This window comes from Hyla sarda, chromosome 6 (genome assembly GCF_029499605.1).
Source record: "Hyla sarda isolate aHylSar1 chromosome 6, aHylSar1.hap1, whole genome shotgun sequence".
NCBI lineage: Eukaryota > Metazoa > Chordata > Amphibia > Anura > Hylidae > Hyla > Hyla sarda.
Window position 1 is genome coordinate 98,012,778 of NC_079194.1, and position 17,168 is coordinate 98,029,945.

Genomic DNA, 17,168 nt, shown 5'->3' on the forward strand with positions numbered 1-17,168 from the left:
AAAAACACAAAGAAAAAAAATAAAAAAAAATAAAACTACAACCATTTCTGTGATTTCTACACTATCAAAAAGCTGGTGTGAAATTTTTTATGTAAACTGGACCCTCACCCCTTTTAAAATATAATGAAAAGCAGACAATATACATGGACATGCCCACTTTTACAAAACTGACGTGAACAGTGTAAACCGCAGCACAAACCTCTTTGAAAATGTATTATTGGCACAAAATAAATTTTTTGGGGGCACAAACTTCTTTGAGAAACTCCCCCACTTTGCCAAAATATTGCAACAAATTTTCCCAAGAAAACCAGGGTAAAATGCTTCATAAATACCCCACTTTGCCTTCAATGTGCAGATTTTTTTTCCATAGGAATTATATGGCATGCCTCTATAGAACTGTAGATTCATAACTATAAAAACTGTTCTTCATTTTCAAGATTTTAACCTGTTGGGGACGAAGGGCGTATGCATACGCCCTTGCATCCTGGTACTTAAGGACGAAGGGCATATCCATACGCCCGTGGGAATTTCGGTCCCCGCCGCGCACCGGGGTGGGGACCGGACCGGGGTTACTGCTGATATCTATCAGCAGGCACCCCGTGCAAATGCCCAGGGGGGTCATTAGACACCCCCATGTCGGCAATCGGCGCAAATCGCAAGTGAATTCACACTTGCGATTTGCTCCAATTCCGGGTCATTCCGGGTCTATGGTGACCCGGTGACCCGGAATATAAGGGGGATTGCGGGTGTCTAAGACACCCACAATCCCCCTGAAGAGATAGGAGTGAGGTGGCATGGGTGCCACCCCTCCTATCCCTGCTATTGGTGGTCTAGAAGCGACCACCAATAGCAGATCGGGGGCGGGGGGGTTTACTTTCGTTTTCCCCGTCCTGCCCACCCACAATAGACGGGCCAGAACGGGGAAAACGAAGAGGAGCGACGGCGATCGGCGGACAGCGACGGAGATCTGCGGGCGGCGTGCGGCAGAAGAGGACAGCTCCCTGGATGCGACGGAAGCCGGTGAGTTGCCTAGCAACATCTAGAGGGCTACAGTCTGAGACCCCTATAGTGGTCTCTAGACTGTAGCCCTCCAGATGTTGCAAAACTACAACTCCCAGCATGCCCATACAGCTGTTTGCTGTGTGGGCATGCTGGAATTTGTAGTTTTGCAACAGCTGTAGGTCTACAGTTTAGAGACCACTGCACAGTGATCTCTATACTGCCCTCTAGATATTGCAAAACTACAACTCCTAGCATGGCCACACAGCTGTTTGCTGTCTGGGCATGCTGGGAGTTGTAGTTTTGCAACATCTGGAGGTCCACAGTTTGGAGATCACTGTTCAGTGGTCTCTAAATTGTAGCAGTCCAGATGTTGCAAAACTGCAAATCGCAGCATGCCCAAACAGCAAACAGCTGTCGTGGCCTGCTGGGAGTTGTAGTTGCATACCTCCAGCTGTTGCATAACTACATCTCCCAGCATGCCCTTCTGTGATCAGTACATGCTTGGAATTGTAGTTTTGCAACAGCTGGAGGCACACTGGTTGGAAAATACTGAGTTAGGTAACAGAACCTAACTGAAGGTTTTCCGACCAGTGTGCCTCCAGCTGTTGCAAAACTACAACTCCCAGCATGCACGGTCTGTCAGTTTTGAAACAGCTGGAGGTTTGCCCCCCCCATGTGAACGTACAGGGTACATTCACACGGGCGGGTTTACAATAAGTTTCCTGCTTCAAGTATGAGCTGCGGAAAATTTTTCGCCGCAGAGCAAATTCCTAGCGGGAAACTCACCGTAACCCGCCAGTGTGAATGTACCCTAAAAACACTACACTACACTAACACCTAATAAAGAGTAAAACACTACATATACACCCCCTTACACTGTCCCCCCCCCAATAAAAATGAAAAACGTATTGTATGGCAGTGTTTCCAAAACGGAGCCTCCAGCTCTTGGAAAACAACAAATCCACGCATTTCTGGACAGCCACTGACTCTCCAGGCATGCTGGGAGTTTAGCAACAGCTGGAGGCACCCTGTTTGGGAATCACTGGCATAGAATACCCCTATGTCCACCCCTATGCAATCCCTAATTTAGTCCTCAAATGCGCATGGGGCTCTCTCACTTCGGAGCCCTGTCGTATTTCAAGGAAACAGTTTAGGGCCACATATGGGGTATTTCCGTACTCGAGAGAAATTGCACTACAAATTTTGGGGGGCTTTTTCTCCTTTTACCCCTTATGAAAAGGAAAAGCTGGGGTCTACACCAGCCTGTTAGTGTAAAAAAAATTTTTTTTACACTAACATGCTGGTGTTGCCCTTTACTTTTTATTTTCACAAGAGGTAAAAGGAAAAAAAGACCCCCAAAATTTGTAATGCAATTTCTCCTGAGTACGGAAATACCCCATATGTGGGCGTAAAATACTCTGCGGGCACACAACAAGGCTCAGGAGTGAGAGCGCACTATGTACATTTGAGGCCTAAATTGGTGATTTGCACAGGGGTGGCTGATTTTACAGCGGTTCTGACATAAACCCCAAAAAATAAATACCCACATGTGACCCCATTTTGGAAACTACACCCCTCACGGAATGTAACAAGGGGAACAGTGAGCATTTACACCCCACAGGTGTCTGACAGATTTTTGGAACAGTGGTACGTGAAAATGAAAAATTTTATTTTTTTGTTTGCACAGCCCACTGTTCCAAAGATCTGTCAAACGCCAGTAGGGTGTAAATGCTCACTGTACCCCTTATTACATTCCGTGAGGGGTGTCGTTTCCAAAATGGGGTCACATGTGGGGGGGTCCACTGTTCTGGCACCACGGGGGGCTTTGTAAATGCACATGGCCCCCGACTTCCATTCCAAACGAATTAACTCTCTAAAACCTCAATGGTGCCCCTTCTCTTATGAGCATTGTAGTTCGCCAACAGAGCACTTGACGTCCAAACATGGGGTATTTCCATACTCAGAAGGAATGGGGTTACAAATTTTGGTGGGCACTTTCTCCTTTTTTTCATTTACACATCCGACTTTAACAAAAAGTTGTCAAACACCTGTGGGGTGTTAAGGCTCACCGTACCCCTTGTTACGTTCCTTGAGCGGTGTAGTTTCCATAATAGTGTGCGATGTGGGGGGGGGGGGGTTGCTGTCGTGGCACCATAGGGGCTTCCTAAATGGGACATGCCCCCCAAAAACCATTTCAGAAAAACTCACTCTCCTAAATCCCATTGTTGCTCCTTCCCTTCTGAGCCCTCTAGTGCACCCACCGAACACTTGACATACACATATGAGGTATTTTGTTACTCGAGAGAAATTGGGTTACAAATTTTGAGAGGATATTTTTCCTTTTACCCCTTGTAAAGATTCAAAAACTGGGTCTACAAGAACATGCGAGTGTAAAAAATGAAGATTTTGAATTTTCTCCTTCACTTTGCTGCTATTCCTGTGAAAAGCCTAAAAGGTTAACACACTTACTGAATGTCATTTTGAATACTTTGAGGGGTGCAGTTTTTATAATGGGGTCATCTATGGGGTATTTCTAACCAGAAGACCCTTCAAATCCACTTCAAACCTGAACTGGTCGCTGAAAAATTCAGATTTTGAAAATGTAGCAAAAAATTGGAAAATTGCTGCTGAACTTTGAAGCCCTCTGATGTTTTCCAAAAGTAAAAACATGTCAACTTTATGATGGAAACATAAAGTAGACATATTGTATATGTGAATCAATATATAATTTATTTGGAATATCTATTTTCCTTACAAGCAGAGAGCTTCAAAGTAAGAAAAATGCTAAATTTTCAAATTTTTCATGAAATTTTAGAATTTTTCACCAAGAAATGGTGCAAGTATCGACAAAAATTTACCACTAACATAAAGTAGAATATGTTGCGAAAAAATAATCTCGGAATCAAATTTATAAGTAAAAGCATCCCAGAGTTATTAATGTTTAAAGTAACAGTGGTCAGATTTGCAAAAAATGCTCCTGTCCTAAGGGTCATCATGTGCTCCGTCCCCAAAGGGGTTAAAAGGTACCTGGGACCAAATCAGACAATGTTATGGTTTCAGGTGTTAAAAGGGGTACTCCGGTGGTTAAGATTTTTGGCTATATTGCATCTTCTTTTAATGTTCATGTTTTTTGCAATTGACATGTATTATATGTTTGTGTAGAATGTGTCTTTTTTTCTTATCTGTTTGTGGGCCAGGAAGTTCTGTAGTTCTATGTTGGATCTCTGACTGTTGTCCACAGGTTAGGATTAGGCTGTGGACAAGATGTCATGGCTTTTTTTTTTTCTCTGTTCTTTCAAAACTGCATGACAGAGATAGGCCACGCCCCCTCATCTCCCCCTCCAGGTGGTCACAGGTGTGCATGAGAGCAAGAAGCTCCTACACAGCTCCTCATCTCCCCATCCCCCTGCTCTGTCTTCTGAGGACGCAGGTCTGCACTGAAAGAAGACAGAGAAGATGTATGTGAAGGGGAGGAAGTGTTATGTGAAGGGATAACAAAGTGCATGGGCTGGGGATGTATAGGCTGCAGGGGAATAAATCTCGGACTGGGGATGATTTCTATGTGTGAAGGAGGGGGGGGACTATTGAATGACACATGCTGGGAGTTGTAGTCCCTGTTATGTGTGTGTATGCTAGTGTTTACAAACCAATCTGCCTCCAGCTGTTGTAAAACTACGACTCCCAGCATTCCCTGACAGCCTTTGAGCATGCTGGGAGTTGTAGTTTTGCATCAGCTGGAGGCACACGGATTGGGAAACACTGGCCTAGCCTATTCAGTATATTACAAACAAAGTGCATTGTTTCCCAACCAGGGTGTCTTCAGCTATATCAAAGCTACAACACCCAGCATGCCCAGACAGCTTTTGGCTGTCCGGGCATGCTGGTAGTAGTAGTTTTGCAACACCTGGAGGCACCCTGGTTGGGAAACACTGGTGTATGCCCTATAGAGGTGTGGTGAACTACAACCCCCAGGAGACTACAGAGGCAGCATGCTGGTGTTATACCAAAGACTGAAGACTCCAGAATGACACATGCTGGGAGTTGTAGTCCCATTTGTGTGTGTATGCCAGTGTATCCCAACCAAGGCTGATTATATTAGTGTGCTGTGTATAAGGGGGCTGACCCGGGAAAATAGTAGGATGGGTAAAGGACAGAACAAAAAAAAAAAAGGAGCCGCCCCAAACCAGCAAGGCATGTGGCATGCTGGGATTTGTAGTTTTCAGCACAGCAAGAAACAGGAAATGGAAGCAAAGATAGGAAAACAAAGTGGGGGATAAAAAGACAACAAAGAACGGAAATAGAGTCGCTTAAACAACAAGAATAGAAATGAAACAAAACAAATAGGGTAAGTCAAAAACGGAAAAACACGTTGACCACCGGAGTAGCCCTTTAAGGTCATCATGGCTGATGGTGTTGAATATATGGACAGAAAGTTTAGTCATTACTGGTTTTGAGCAAAGTAGTATTAAGTATTACGGCGTTCCAATATTGTAGGGGGTTGACCTGTTTTATTCCACCTGTGGAGCTTTGCCAGCCATATACACACAAAAACAGTTAGTCAAACATAACCAAATAGAAGAGGGTCCTGCATGACTTAGAATTCCTTTGCAGTTTGTTTCACATTGAACAACCCCATCTGCTTGTAAGCCAAGCAATTTCATATATGTAAATTAGGAACAGGTGTCCACAGGGTGTGGCTGTGTGTCCCTAGTGCCCAGCAATTTAACTGCCTACAGCACAGATGTTCTCCGTCTAATGTAGGGGATAAAAGCAAATAGCAATATGCTTTGTCTTATTTTCTTGCACAGAACCAGTGCATGGAAGTGCTATAGTGCAAGTCTTTTTATTTTACTATTGTCTCTGAGATTTCCCAGCATTCCATGTGGTCACAGACAATATGTCATGAGTCACTATGGGGGACATTTATCAATGTTTGCTTATGTATTCCTTTTTTTTTTTAGTTATTATTTTCTTAAACTTTTTTTGCTTATGTGTGACTTATTTCTCAACTGCTTTCAGCCGGTAGATACATTTCTTTCATGTAAGCATTTCTTCTTTTTTTGCTTTGGTAGTGGCTTTTTCTGCCCCATGTCTGAGCTGGAGTAAATTTAGTAGGTTTTTTCATGTAATGCAACTTTTTTGCGACTTTCACACTTGATAAATCTCTGACCACTGCAAGTCAAAAATCACTTTTTGCTTTAGTAAGCAAGATTTTTATTTTTTGCTTAGGGCACTGCACAAGAAAAAAGTCGCAGAAAAAAGAGAGTAGTCGCAAGTGCGACTTTTTTGCGACAATTTTAAGCAAAAAAAAAAAAAAACTACTAAATGCTTTGATAAAATGTCCCCCATGGTCTCCAGGTAGCATAGCTTTGCTGCAGTGGGTGAATGGGTAGTGGGTTAAAAGGGATCTGCTGAAATAATACAATCTACCCATCTTTTCAGAATAGCCACAAACATGTACTGTATGTGAGTTCTGTGCATGGAAACAGGACAACGCTGTGTATGGAGCTAGAAGCATATTACACAGTATTATAACTTAGCATCATGGGCTCAAAGGCTGAAGAATACCTCTTTAAGGTGATCGGCTCTACCTTGTGGGTAGTAGCTGCTCATTTGCATACAGTCATGGCCGTAAATGTTGGCACCCCTGAAATTTTTCTAGAAAATGAAGTATTTCTCACAGAAAAGGATTGCAGTAACACATGTTTTGCTATACACAGGTTTATTCCCTTTGTGTGTATTGGAACTAAACCAAAAAAAGGGAGGAAAAAAAGCAAATTGGACATAATGTCACACCAAACTCCAAAAATGGGCTGGACAAAATTATTAGCACCCTTTCAAAATTGTGGAAAAATAAGATTGTTTCAAGCATGTGATGCTTCTTTAAACTCACATGGGGCAAGTAACATGTGTGGGTAATATAAAAATCAGATAAAAAGCAGATAGAAAGGAGAGAAGTTCACTTAGTCTATGCATTGTGTGTCTGTGTGCCACACTAAGCATGGACAACAGAAAGAGGAGAAGAGAACTGTCTGAGGACATGAGAACAAAAATGGTGGAAACATATCAACAATCTCAAGGTTACAAGTCCATCTCCAGAGATCTAGATTTGCCTTTGTCCACAGTACACAACATTATCAAGAAGATTGCAACCCATGGAACTGTAGCTAATCTCCCTTGGTGTGGATGGAAGAGATACATTGATGAAAGGTGACAATGCAGGATAGTCCGGATGGTTGATAAGCCGCCCCAAACAAGTTTCAAAGATACTCAAGCTGTCCTGCAGGCTCAGGGAGCATCAGTGTCAGCACAAACTATCAGTCGACATTTAAATGAAATGAAACGCTATGGCAGGAGACCCAGGAAGACCCCACTGCTGACACAGAGACATAAAAAAGCAAGACTACATTTTGCCAAAATGAACTTGAGTAAGCCAAAATCCTTCTGGGAAAACATCTTGTGGACAGATGAGACCAAGATAGAGCATTTTGGTAAAGCACATCATTCTACTGTTTACCAAAAACGGAATGAGGCCTACAAAGAAAAGAACACAGTACCTACAGTGAAATATGGTAGAGGTTCAATGATGTTTTGGGGTTGTTTAATATGAGGATTACCAATGGATTTTGGGTCACACTGTACAGCCATGAGTCAGAAAGCTGGGTTTGCGTCCAAGATCTTGGGTCTTCCAGCAGGACAATTCCCCAAAACATATGACAAAAAACACCCAGAAATGGATGGCAACAAAGCACTGGAGAGTTCTGAAGTGACCAGCAATGAGCCCAGATCTAAATCCCATTGAACACCTGTGGAGAGATCTTAACATTGCTGTTGGGAAAAGGCGCCTTCCAATAAGAGAGACCTGAAGCAGTTTTCAAAGGAAAATTCGTCCAACATTCCGGCTGAGAGGTGTAAGAAGCTTATTGATGGTTCCAGGAAGCGACTGATTTCTGCAACCAAATATTAAGTTATGGGTGCCAATATTATGGCCAGCTCATTTTTGGAGTTTGCTGTGACATTATGTCAAATTTCCTTTTTTTCCTCCCATTTTTGATTTAGTTCCAATACACACAAAGGGAACAAACATGTATATAGCAAAACGTGTTACTGCAATCCTTTTCTGTGAGAATTACTTAATTTTCTTGAAAAATTTCAAGGGTGCCAACATTTACGGCCATGATTGTATATGAGAAAATGCAAACTGCTTGGATTACAAGCAAAAGGTATGGTTGTGATGGTGTCATTGTTTACAGTACCTGAAACTATCACATTTTCTGCAAATGTTCATCATATCTTGTCAAAGCCCACTGGAGCCTTATTAGGTTGCTCTTAAATTATTCTAGAACAGTAAGGTCAACTACATCCAAAACCATGCACTATTTCCTTTACCATTGTCTATCAGGGAACTGTACCAAAAACAGAGACAATGTTATGCTTTTCAGGAAACCGAATCAGTTATTGTCCATTGTTCATATTCAGTGACAAAGTCCTTGGGCAGAACACAAAATGACTTGTTTTTTTACCTTCATTGGTTGATCTATTGGGTATGAATGTTACCAGATCTCAATAAAAGATTACACCACACTTAGGACATCTGAATAATTATTTATTGAGAAGCCACAGTCCTTACACTTTTACAACTGTAGGCTTTTGTAAGGCAAAAGCAAGATGGATCCACTATTTTACACAGATAAAAAGCTTCTTGAGGGACCCCGATGACATGCAGTTACTGGTCAAAATGCAATGTACATGGCAGATATAAAAACAATTGTGAACACAAAATTATGTAAATTAAGGTTACAATCTACGGAATTAAGTATTGTATATTCTTATAAACACAGTTTATAGTCTAAGTCTGTTAATAAAGTTGTCTTTGTTTTTTAATTCTTTTTTATACATACACTTTTATTAAAACCTAAACAAAATGTAACATTTAAAGAGACATTAACATAAAAATTTTTATTTATTTTTTCTCCTTTTTCGACAGTAGCTTGTTCGGTTGTCTCATTTCTAGGACGAGAACAGTTGTGGTTTTGGAATACTAATCCGCCGATATGTAACCTCTTGGTAACTAACAGAATGTTCAAGTAAAAGTGTATGACTTAGAGTTTTGCATGAGATAAACCTCGGATTTGAATGATATCACTATAGATAAACCTCATTGGGTGTAGCCTCTTTCTCTTTTTTTGGAAACAAAGCCTCTATTAGTTCATTCATTTGAGCGGATGGCATCCACGCAACAGAAATGACATTACTATTCACTCATAGGCACAATAATTTACCATCAACGTATATACATTACAGGAATGAAGCATTGGATATTTTTGCTGAAAACAGGGACATACCTAGCATGTTTCCTATATATTTCAATTAACAGTATTAAACAATGGTGCTCTATATTGCTTATGAACCTATAGATTTGACGTTAGGAAACCCATGAACCAAATGTAGTGCGTTATTTTGTTGGTATCCACACAGCTAGAATGACAATTGTATTGGTAAAATTGTTATGGGCATTTGGAGCGGACAGAAAATTCCCTAATGTGGCTAACAGACATGCACTGGGTACCGGGCTACATCCCATTGAGAATCTACAACCAGATATTTAATCATCTTCTTCGTCTTCTTCATCACTGTCCTTCATGGTTATACCCTGGAGGCCTCCTCCTTCGCTGACTGAAGCTGTGGCCTCCTCCACTGTTAGCCGATTTCGGATTGTATCGTAGGTCTTGCTGTTTAACGTGGAGTCCAGTACACCTTGTAATCGGAAATCCCGATAGGTTTTCTACAAAGAATAATACAGGCATTACATGCTGGCTAAGGTTATAGCTCAATTAATGTGTACTTTCTAATATGCAATTAGTCGCTAATGACAACGGCTGATAGTAAATGAGGTGAAAATGAAGTGGATATGTTGGTAGTGACGATGATGTTTTAGATTTTTGTCTTCACACCAATTTCACTGTAACAGTAGAATTTTTTTTTTTACAGCTTTACACATGGCACCACTATAGCCCATTATATTCCCAGTAGGCATAACTTATTAGTGACTTTTTTAATGAGGTGCTGATTCTGTGATCTTAACCCATGTGAGCCAAAACACCTTCAACAAATGTTGTGACAAGTGACAATCTTGAAAAAAATGACAGGATTTATACGCAAATAGGACTTACTCAGATATCCTCAGATCAGTACTGAGGACTTATTTGACTATGTAATTTAGCATTTTTCAGTGTAGAAGAGGTCATTAAATTAAAAATGACTCATTTACTATTTTAAAGGGGCACTCTAGAGGAAAAACAAATGTTTTCAAATTCACTTGTGCCAGAAAGTTATATAGATCTGTAAATTACTTCTATTTAAAAATCTTAATCCTTCCAGTACTTATCAGCTGCTGTTTGCTCCGGAGGAAGTTGTGTAGTTCTTTCCAATTTGACCACAGTGCTCTCTGTTGCTACCTCTGTCCAGGTCAGGAACTGTACAGAGCATGAGCAAATCCCCATGGCAAACCTCTTCTGCTCCACAGTTCCTGACATGGACAGAGGTGTCAGCAGAGAGCACATCCTATGAACACAGCAGTTTCAGTGTGTGAAGTTATCGGGTGTGTCTCTTTTGAGCTCCAGACTTCCATACAGAGAGAAGCAGCGTTTTCATTTGCCTTCCCAGGGGTGTGGCAGACCCCTGGGGAGAGCTTTCCTGCATGGAGCCCCCGGAGTCTCTGGCTTCTACCTCTCGTTCCCGGCTGGCGAGATCGGGGAAGAAAGTGTCTACAGCCTGTTCCAAGGTCGGGGTGAGATGTTCTAGCAGGGCCTGCAGAAATCTGGAGCCTGGTCCCCCATCCAAAGTGGAAAGATGCAAGGCTATTGGCAACAGCAGCGGACCTTCTGCTACTCCAGAACCCCAGCAATGGGGGGTGCAGGGTCCAAGAGAGTCCATGGAAACCTATGGGTCACGGATCCAGGCCAAGATGGCGGAATACAAGGAGCTGGGCAGAAGACTTCAGAGCCTGAGAGAAGAACTAAAGTTCACACGTTACCAGGCTGAACTCAGGAGGTAAGAGGCAGAAGTTTTCTGCACAGGCACTGAAAAGAGAGGTGGCTGAGGTGGAGGAGGCCAGAAAGAACATTGCTGGGGGTGCAGGGTTCTTTAAAGAAAAGTTGTATAATGAAGACAGGTTTAAAGTGAGGCAAGAAGGTGCAGAAAGCCATGAAGACAGGAGTGAGGAGGATGATGGAGGGGAGGAAGGTAAAGGTGAAGTTGTGGAAAGTGAGGGGGATGCCATCCCTGGTGCAAGTAACCCCCAGCCCCCACAAGATAGCTACCCTGAGCCATATCAGGTGGCGCTACCTTCTAGTGATGGTGAGGATAGCGGTGAAGAGGACCTGGCCAGTGGGGGTTTGCTGAGAGCCATCATACAGCTGCAGTCACCTACCCACTTGGATAATTTCGCCTTCGGTGAGGATCTGGGCAAAGATGATTTAGTGAAGAAAAGGAAGAAAAAGAAACAGAAAGTTCAAGAAACAGTGTCCTTTGTGTTTCGTCCTTTCCAGCAGTCTGGGCCAGCTGCAAAGCTGGTCCAGGCTGCTAGGTCCCCCAGACTGCCAGACCCTGTTTCTATAGTGGAACAGGGCCAGCATGGGGGGTACAACATGGCATCAAAGATGGCTGCGGATGCAATAGATGTGAAGCCCACCCATCCTGTCAGTAGGGAAGGGCAGGATGGGCTCATGGTGGCAGCTCTGGTGCTGCAGGGCCGCCCCAGGGTTGCGGGGGGCGTGTCCGAGTGCCAGAGGCAAGTTATGCTGCCGTGTGCTCGGGGGCGGTTCCCCGAGTACAGTGGGCATTACCGGCGTTGCAGGACACTCCCCTGTGAGGGGGGGGGGAGTGTCCGGGCACCGGTGGCAGAGAGCGGTGGGTCCAAGTGCTCGGGGGGCGGTCCTCTGAGTACTATATATTCTGTGGAGCCCGTGCGGACGGGCAAAGCTAGCACAGTGGGGATTCCCTGCATGTCAGAGAGTGTGGGTGGAGCTGAGGTGCGCCCGGTGGGGCAGCTCCAGACTCCAGAAGGGACATCACCCATGGAGGAGGAGCCGTTAGTGTCAACCCCAGCTGCAGCTAAGTCAGCAAAGAACATTTTAAAACCAGCTATACTACAAGTCGCAGCCAGCCCAGAATCTATTAGGCAGGAAAAGAGTGGAGGATGTGAGAATGCTGAGTCTAGTTGTGGATGAGAGGAGTGCATGTGGGAGTGTAAGTGGAGTGAATGATAGTGGGAGTAGTAGTGGTAAGAGTGGAAGGTCTGGTATGGATGGGAATAAAGATGGGAGTAGTGGTGTGAGTGGTTGTGCTGATGGTTCTGGGTCTGGGCCTGATCTGGCTGCCCCCTCGGTAGTGACTGCTCATAGGAGCTATGCTAATGTCACTGTCGGGGGTTCAGGGGGGTCCCCGTCTCCGTCCGGCTCTGGAGGCCACTTGCAACAGCGCCTCCTAGAGGCTCTGCGTAGGAGCGACAGGTCAATCCAAGTAGAGGGGAGGGGTGAGGTCGACCTGTCTTTCTGGATAGAGAGGCACGGGGGGGCTTTCCGAGAGCGGAATGGGGAGGTGGTCTGGTCCCACCCGACACCCGGGCAGGACAATAAACGTCGGAATGTGGTCCGTCTGATTTGGAGGGGCAAGAATGCGTGTCCACCTCGTGCAAAAGTGGTTGAGCTCCTCCTTCAGATGGAATTCAGGGCAAGTGACATCTTTGCCCTGATTCACCCCTACGGTTCATCCGAGTTTGATGTCAGTTTCGTTCGGCCAGAGGGTCTCGAACTCTTCTGGTCAAACTACGAAGTGGCAAAGAACGAGCCCGGCTGGCAGGATTTCGCCGTAAAGGCGATTTCCGGTCAGAACTCGGTCAAGAAAGTGACCGTTTTGACCCGTAACGAGTCACTTTCTTGTTATGACATCATGACCTGGCTCGGACGGTATGGGGATGTGACGGACATGCCCAAGAAAAACTTGGATGAGCACAGGATCTGGTCCGGGGCCTGGACGTTTTCCGTCAAACTCAAGCGTTCAGGGAGTACAGTTGCCCACATTCCGTCAGCCGCCTTCCTTGGAAGTGATAGGATCCAGGTCTTCTACCAAGGGCAACCTAAGGTCTGTCACAGGTGTGGCAGCCCCACCCACTTTAGCGCAGCCTGTACTGTGCAGGTCTGCGGTTTGTGTGGGTCATCTGGCCGCATCCTGTCGGCAGATCCGGTGCCACCTGTGTGGTGTTCTCGGACACCCTTTCAGCCGTTGTCCTAGCGCCTTTGCCCGTGCAGCGACCGCACCAGCTGAGGAGAGCTGTGAAGTTGCCTTGGCTGGGGAGGGTACGGGCAGGGATGGGGGAGCAACAGGGCTAGTGAGGAGGAAAAAGGGCTCTGCCAAACTAAGGCGGGAGGAAAATCGTAGAAGGAGTAGGGAACTGGAGAGTGCCCAGGTGGCGGGGGTAGCGTCAGTCCCTGCTCCTGAAGCTGGCCCTGTAACTACTGAAGCCCTGGAGGAGAATGTGCTGGATGAGGAGACCAGGAGACTTCACAGAGAGGATGGCAATATGGCCGACCCTTCCAATTCTTCCCACTATGAAAGTGTGGATGAGGAGAGTGGGGTGAGGCCCAAAAAGAAAGTTAAGGGCAAAAGGAAAGTGAGAAAGAAGAGGTCAGAGCCCTCTGAAGCTCCTGGTACTATGGGCCAGGTCCAAAGCGGAAGTCTGGCTGCCCCCCTCTGATTGACCTGTCAAACCGGTACCCCGTCCTCAATACCATCTCCTCCCCCTCCTTGGTGGGGGAAGGTGAGGGCGAGGTGCCTAGGGAGAAAGAGCCTCTTGGGGGAACTGGGCACTGTCCTGTCGAGGCACCTTCCTCGGAGGGCAGGGCTAGACCGGGGCCGGACGGAGACGGGGACCTTATGGACCAATCGGAGTCTAAAAAAAGGTCCAAGAGTGGTCCTGCCCTCTCGTTGTCTTCGGGGGATGAGGGGGCTAAAAAGCAAGGTAAACAAAAGTAAAGGGTGTGGCCGTCTAATTTAATCACCCTGTATGGCGGCACTCACCCCATTGACGCTGGCATCTATTAACTGTGCCAGAATAAAGTCTGATACGGCTAGATTTGCAGCCTTTGATTTTCTCGGCCGTGTTGCAGCCGACATTTTCTTTTTACAGGAGACCAGGTTGTCAGATCTTGCCTCTCTGATAAAAGCCAGAAGAGAGTGGAGGCGCGGTCCCTTCCACTGGTCTCTTGCGGCTGAGCCGTATAGTGGGGTGGCGGTCCTTTTTACCGCTCCTGTTGAATGCCGACGGGTTATTGAATTAGAAATGGGGAGGTGCCTGATCTTAGATGTCCTCATGAAGGGACAAGAGCTCCGGCTCATTAACGTCTACGCCCCGCAAACTAAGCGGAGCCGTAAAGATCTCTTTATGAGGATTAAGCCCTTTCTTTTTACGAGTCGGCAGGTGATCTTTGGAGGGGACTTCAAAAATGTCACGAGGTCCTAAGATAGGAGAGGCTCCAATGGTCCGCTGACTTGCGATAGTGTGGCACTGATTAGCATAACTAGAGAAGCTCGCCTAGAGGACGCCCACATCCGGTGTCCCTCGGGCCACATGGGTTTCACCTATCATCAAGGTAGTCGCAGGTCTAGGATAGATAGGTTTTATTTAAAGGAGGAAGCCGTCTCTTCCGCAGTGTCTGTGGTTGAGGTGGATTTCTCCGATCACTGTATGATTTTGTTTTCCTTGAATGTTTCAGAGACCCCCCCGGATGGGTAAAGGTTATTGGAAGCTGAATTCGTCCCTCCTGGAGGAAGCAGAGATAAGACAGTCCTTTGAGGATTTTCTTCAGAGTCAGGTACCTTTACTGGGCCTATGTAGTAGTAAGTCAGAGTGGTGGGAGATATTCAAGAAGCGGGTTGCGGGGTTCTTCCGCCAGCTCTCGAGCCTCAGGTCCCTGAACAGGTATTGCTTGAATCAGGGTCTGAGGAGGAAACTCGAGCTTCTCGTTTCGACTGGAGGTAGCCAAGAGGATATCTCCAGAGTGAAATCCTTGCTGATGAGGTGTCAGTATGATAGGCACGCATCTTTGGTTTTTGAGAGGGATTTCGGGAAGTACCGCTCGCCGAACCCTTACAGAAACTGCAAGATATCAGTGAGTAGTAAGATCATCTCAGGACTGATTGATAGTACAGGATCTCTGAATCGGTCCAGATCAGGGATCTTGGAGGTTGTCAGATCCTTCTACTCACACCTCTTGGGAAGGAAGGATCTAGATCGAGACAGGATGTCGGCTTTCCTGGCTGAAACCATTCCTGAGCCAGGGGTAGACCCCCCTCTTGATGTTTTGGCAGAAGAAATCAGGGAAGAGGAAGTGAGACTGGCGATCGAGGGGCTTGCCCCTAAGAAGTCGTCAGGTCCGGATGGCTTAACATCCGAGTGGTACAGGACCTTTAAGGAGTCTTTAGCTCCCCTCTTGACTGAGGTATTCAATGAGTGTCTCTCCTCGGGCACTCTGCCGAAGTCAATGAGGAGGTCAGCCCTGATTCTTCTCTCAAAGGGTAAAGATCCCAGCGGTATTGAGAATTGGAGGCCCATAGCTCTTCTCAATATGGACAGGAAGCTTCTGGCTAAGATACTGTTTAATCGCTTGGTGAAGTTTGCACCCCGGCTCCTTTCGGAGGCCCAGCACTGCACTGTTCCAGGCCGAAGCACCTTAAGTGCTGTCCTTAGTGTCAGGGAGGCAGTGGAGCGGAGTAGTGCTGGTTTCTGGAAGGGGTACTTGCTGTCCTTGGATCAGGCCAAAGCATTTGATCGGGTGAACCATGAGTACCTCTGGTCTGTCCTCCTGAGATATGGCTTACTGTGTACTTTTGTTAATTGGCTTAAGACCTTGTATGCAGGGGCAGAGAGTTTCCCGCTGGTGAACGGTTGGTCTGGCCGCTCTTTTGAGGTGGGGTCCGGAGTCCGTCAGGGTTGTCCTTTGAGCCCGCTCTTATATGTTTTTGCGATCGATCCCTTCCTTAGGAGGGTGAGTCGCGGACCATTGGCGGGAGTCGGGATGAGTCTGGCGGAGCTGGCTGTTACCCAGAGAGTGGTAGCGTACGCTGATGATGTCACTATTTTTGTCTCCTCGAGAGAGGAGGTCGATGTGGTGATGTCGGAGGTGGACCGCTACTGGGAGGCATCCGGGTCTAAGATCAACCGGGATAAGTGTGAGAGTCTCTGGCTGGGAGGGGGAGACCCCACGTTTGATCTCCCGGACACCCTTCCAGGGCCCCAAGAATCAGCAAAAGTCTTAGCATCACATTCGGCCAGGATGATTATCCCACCAAAAACTGGGATGGTAAGCTCCAGGATGCCAGAAGGTGGACCAGTGGTCTATGACCCTCAGGGAAAGGGTACACCTGATCAAATCGTAACTGCTCCCCTTGTTTATCTATTTGGGCAGTGTATGTATCTTGCCAGACGCTTACTACACTAGGATCTACAGCCTGTTTTTCCAGATGTTATGGGGGAACAGGATGAACCTAGTCAAGAGGGAGGTTACGTACCGCACGAGGAGACTAGGGGGTTTATCTATGGTAAACCCCGTGGTGTTCTTTACAAACACCTTCTTGAAAGCTAACGTTGCAAACCTCTGGAAAGAGAGGGCTCCTCTGTGGGTAATCTCCTGCAGGGAATGGTTTTGGCCTTTCTTCCAGTAATGGGAGAGAGGAGGGCAAGTGAAGGACCTCCGTACACCCCATGAATATCTTCTGGCTTACGCTACCCCGACTCTGAAGGCGATACGTCGGTGGGGTCTGGGAGTGTGGGAGATCAGGACCCAGTCGAGGCAGTTCCTTGACAAACGGGTTCTGTTGACCCACTTCCAGAAGCCTCTGGCGCTCAGGGACTGCCCAGGTCGGAATCTGAGGGTGGGGTTGTAACATAAAAAGGATCCCCCAGAAGTTTTGGGACTTGGCCTGGCGCTGCTTTCAGGGGAAGCTATATGTAAGGGACAACCTGAAGTGCAGGAACTCTGATGACCGGGGATGTCCCCGAGAAGAGTGTGGGGACACGCTGGAAAGCATGGACCACTTCTTGCTTCATTATCTCTTTAATATAGGGGTCTACAACCGGGTGGGTGCTTCCATCGGCTGGAGTCAAC

General features: G+C 46.1%; 1 protein-coding gene across 11 annotated transcripts in view; it reads right to left on the bottom strand.

Annotated features, from left to right (window-relative positions):
- Window positions 1-8,592: 8,592 nt before the first annotated feature.
- Window positions 8,593-17,168, bottom strand: part of CADPS (calcium dependent secretion activator) — a 560,269-nt gene continuing 551,693 nt past the window's right edge. For all 11 annotated transcript variants that reach the window (XM_056524520.1, XM_056524514.1, XM_056524517.1 and 8 more), the window contains one exon: window positions 8,593-9,787. In XM_056524520.1, coding sequence (XP_056380495.1) covers window positions 9,608-9,787 — 180 coding nt within the window. In that variant the 3' untranslated portion in view covers window positions 8,593-9,607. The remainder of the gene's footprint in view (window positions 9,788-17,168) is intronic.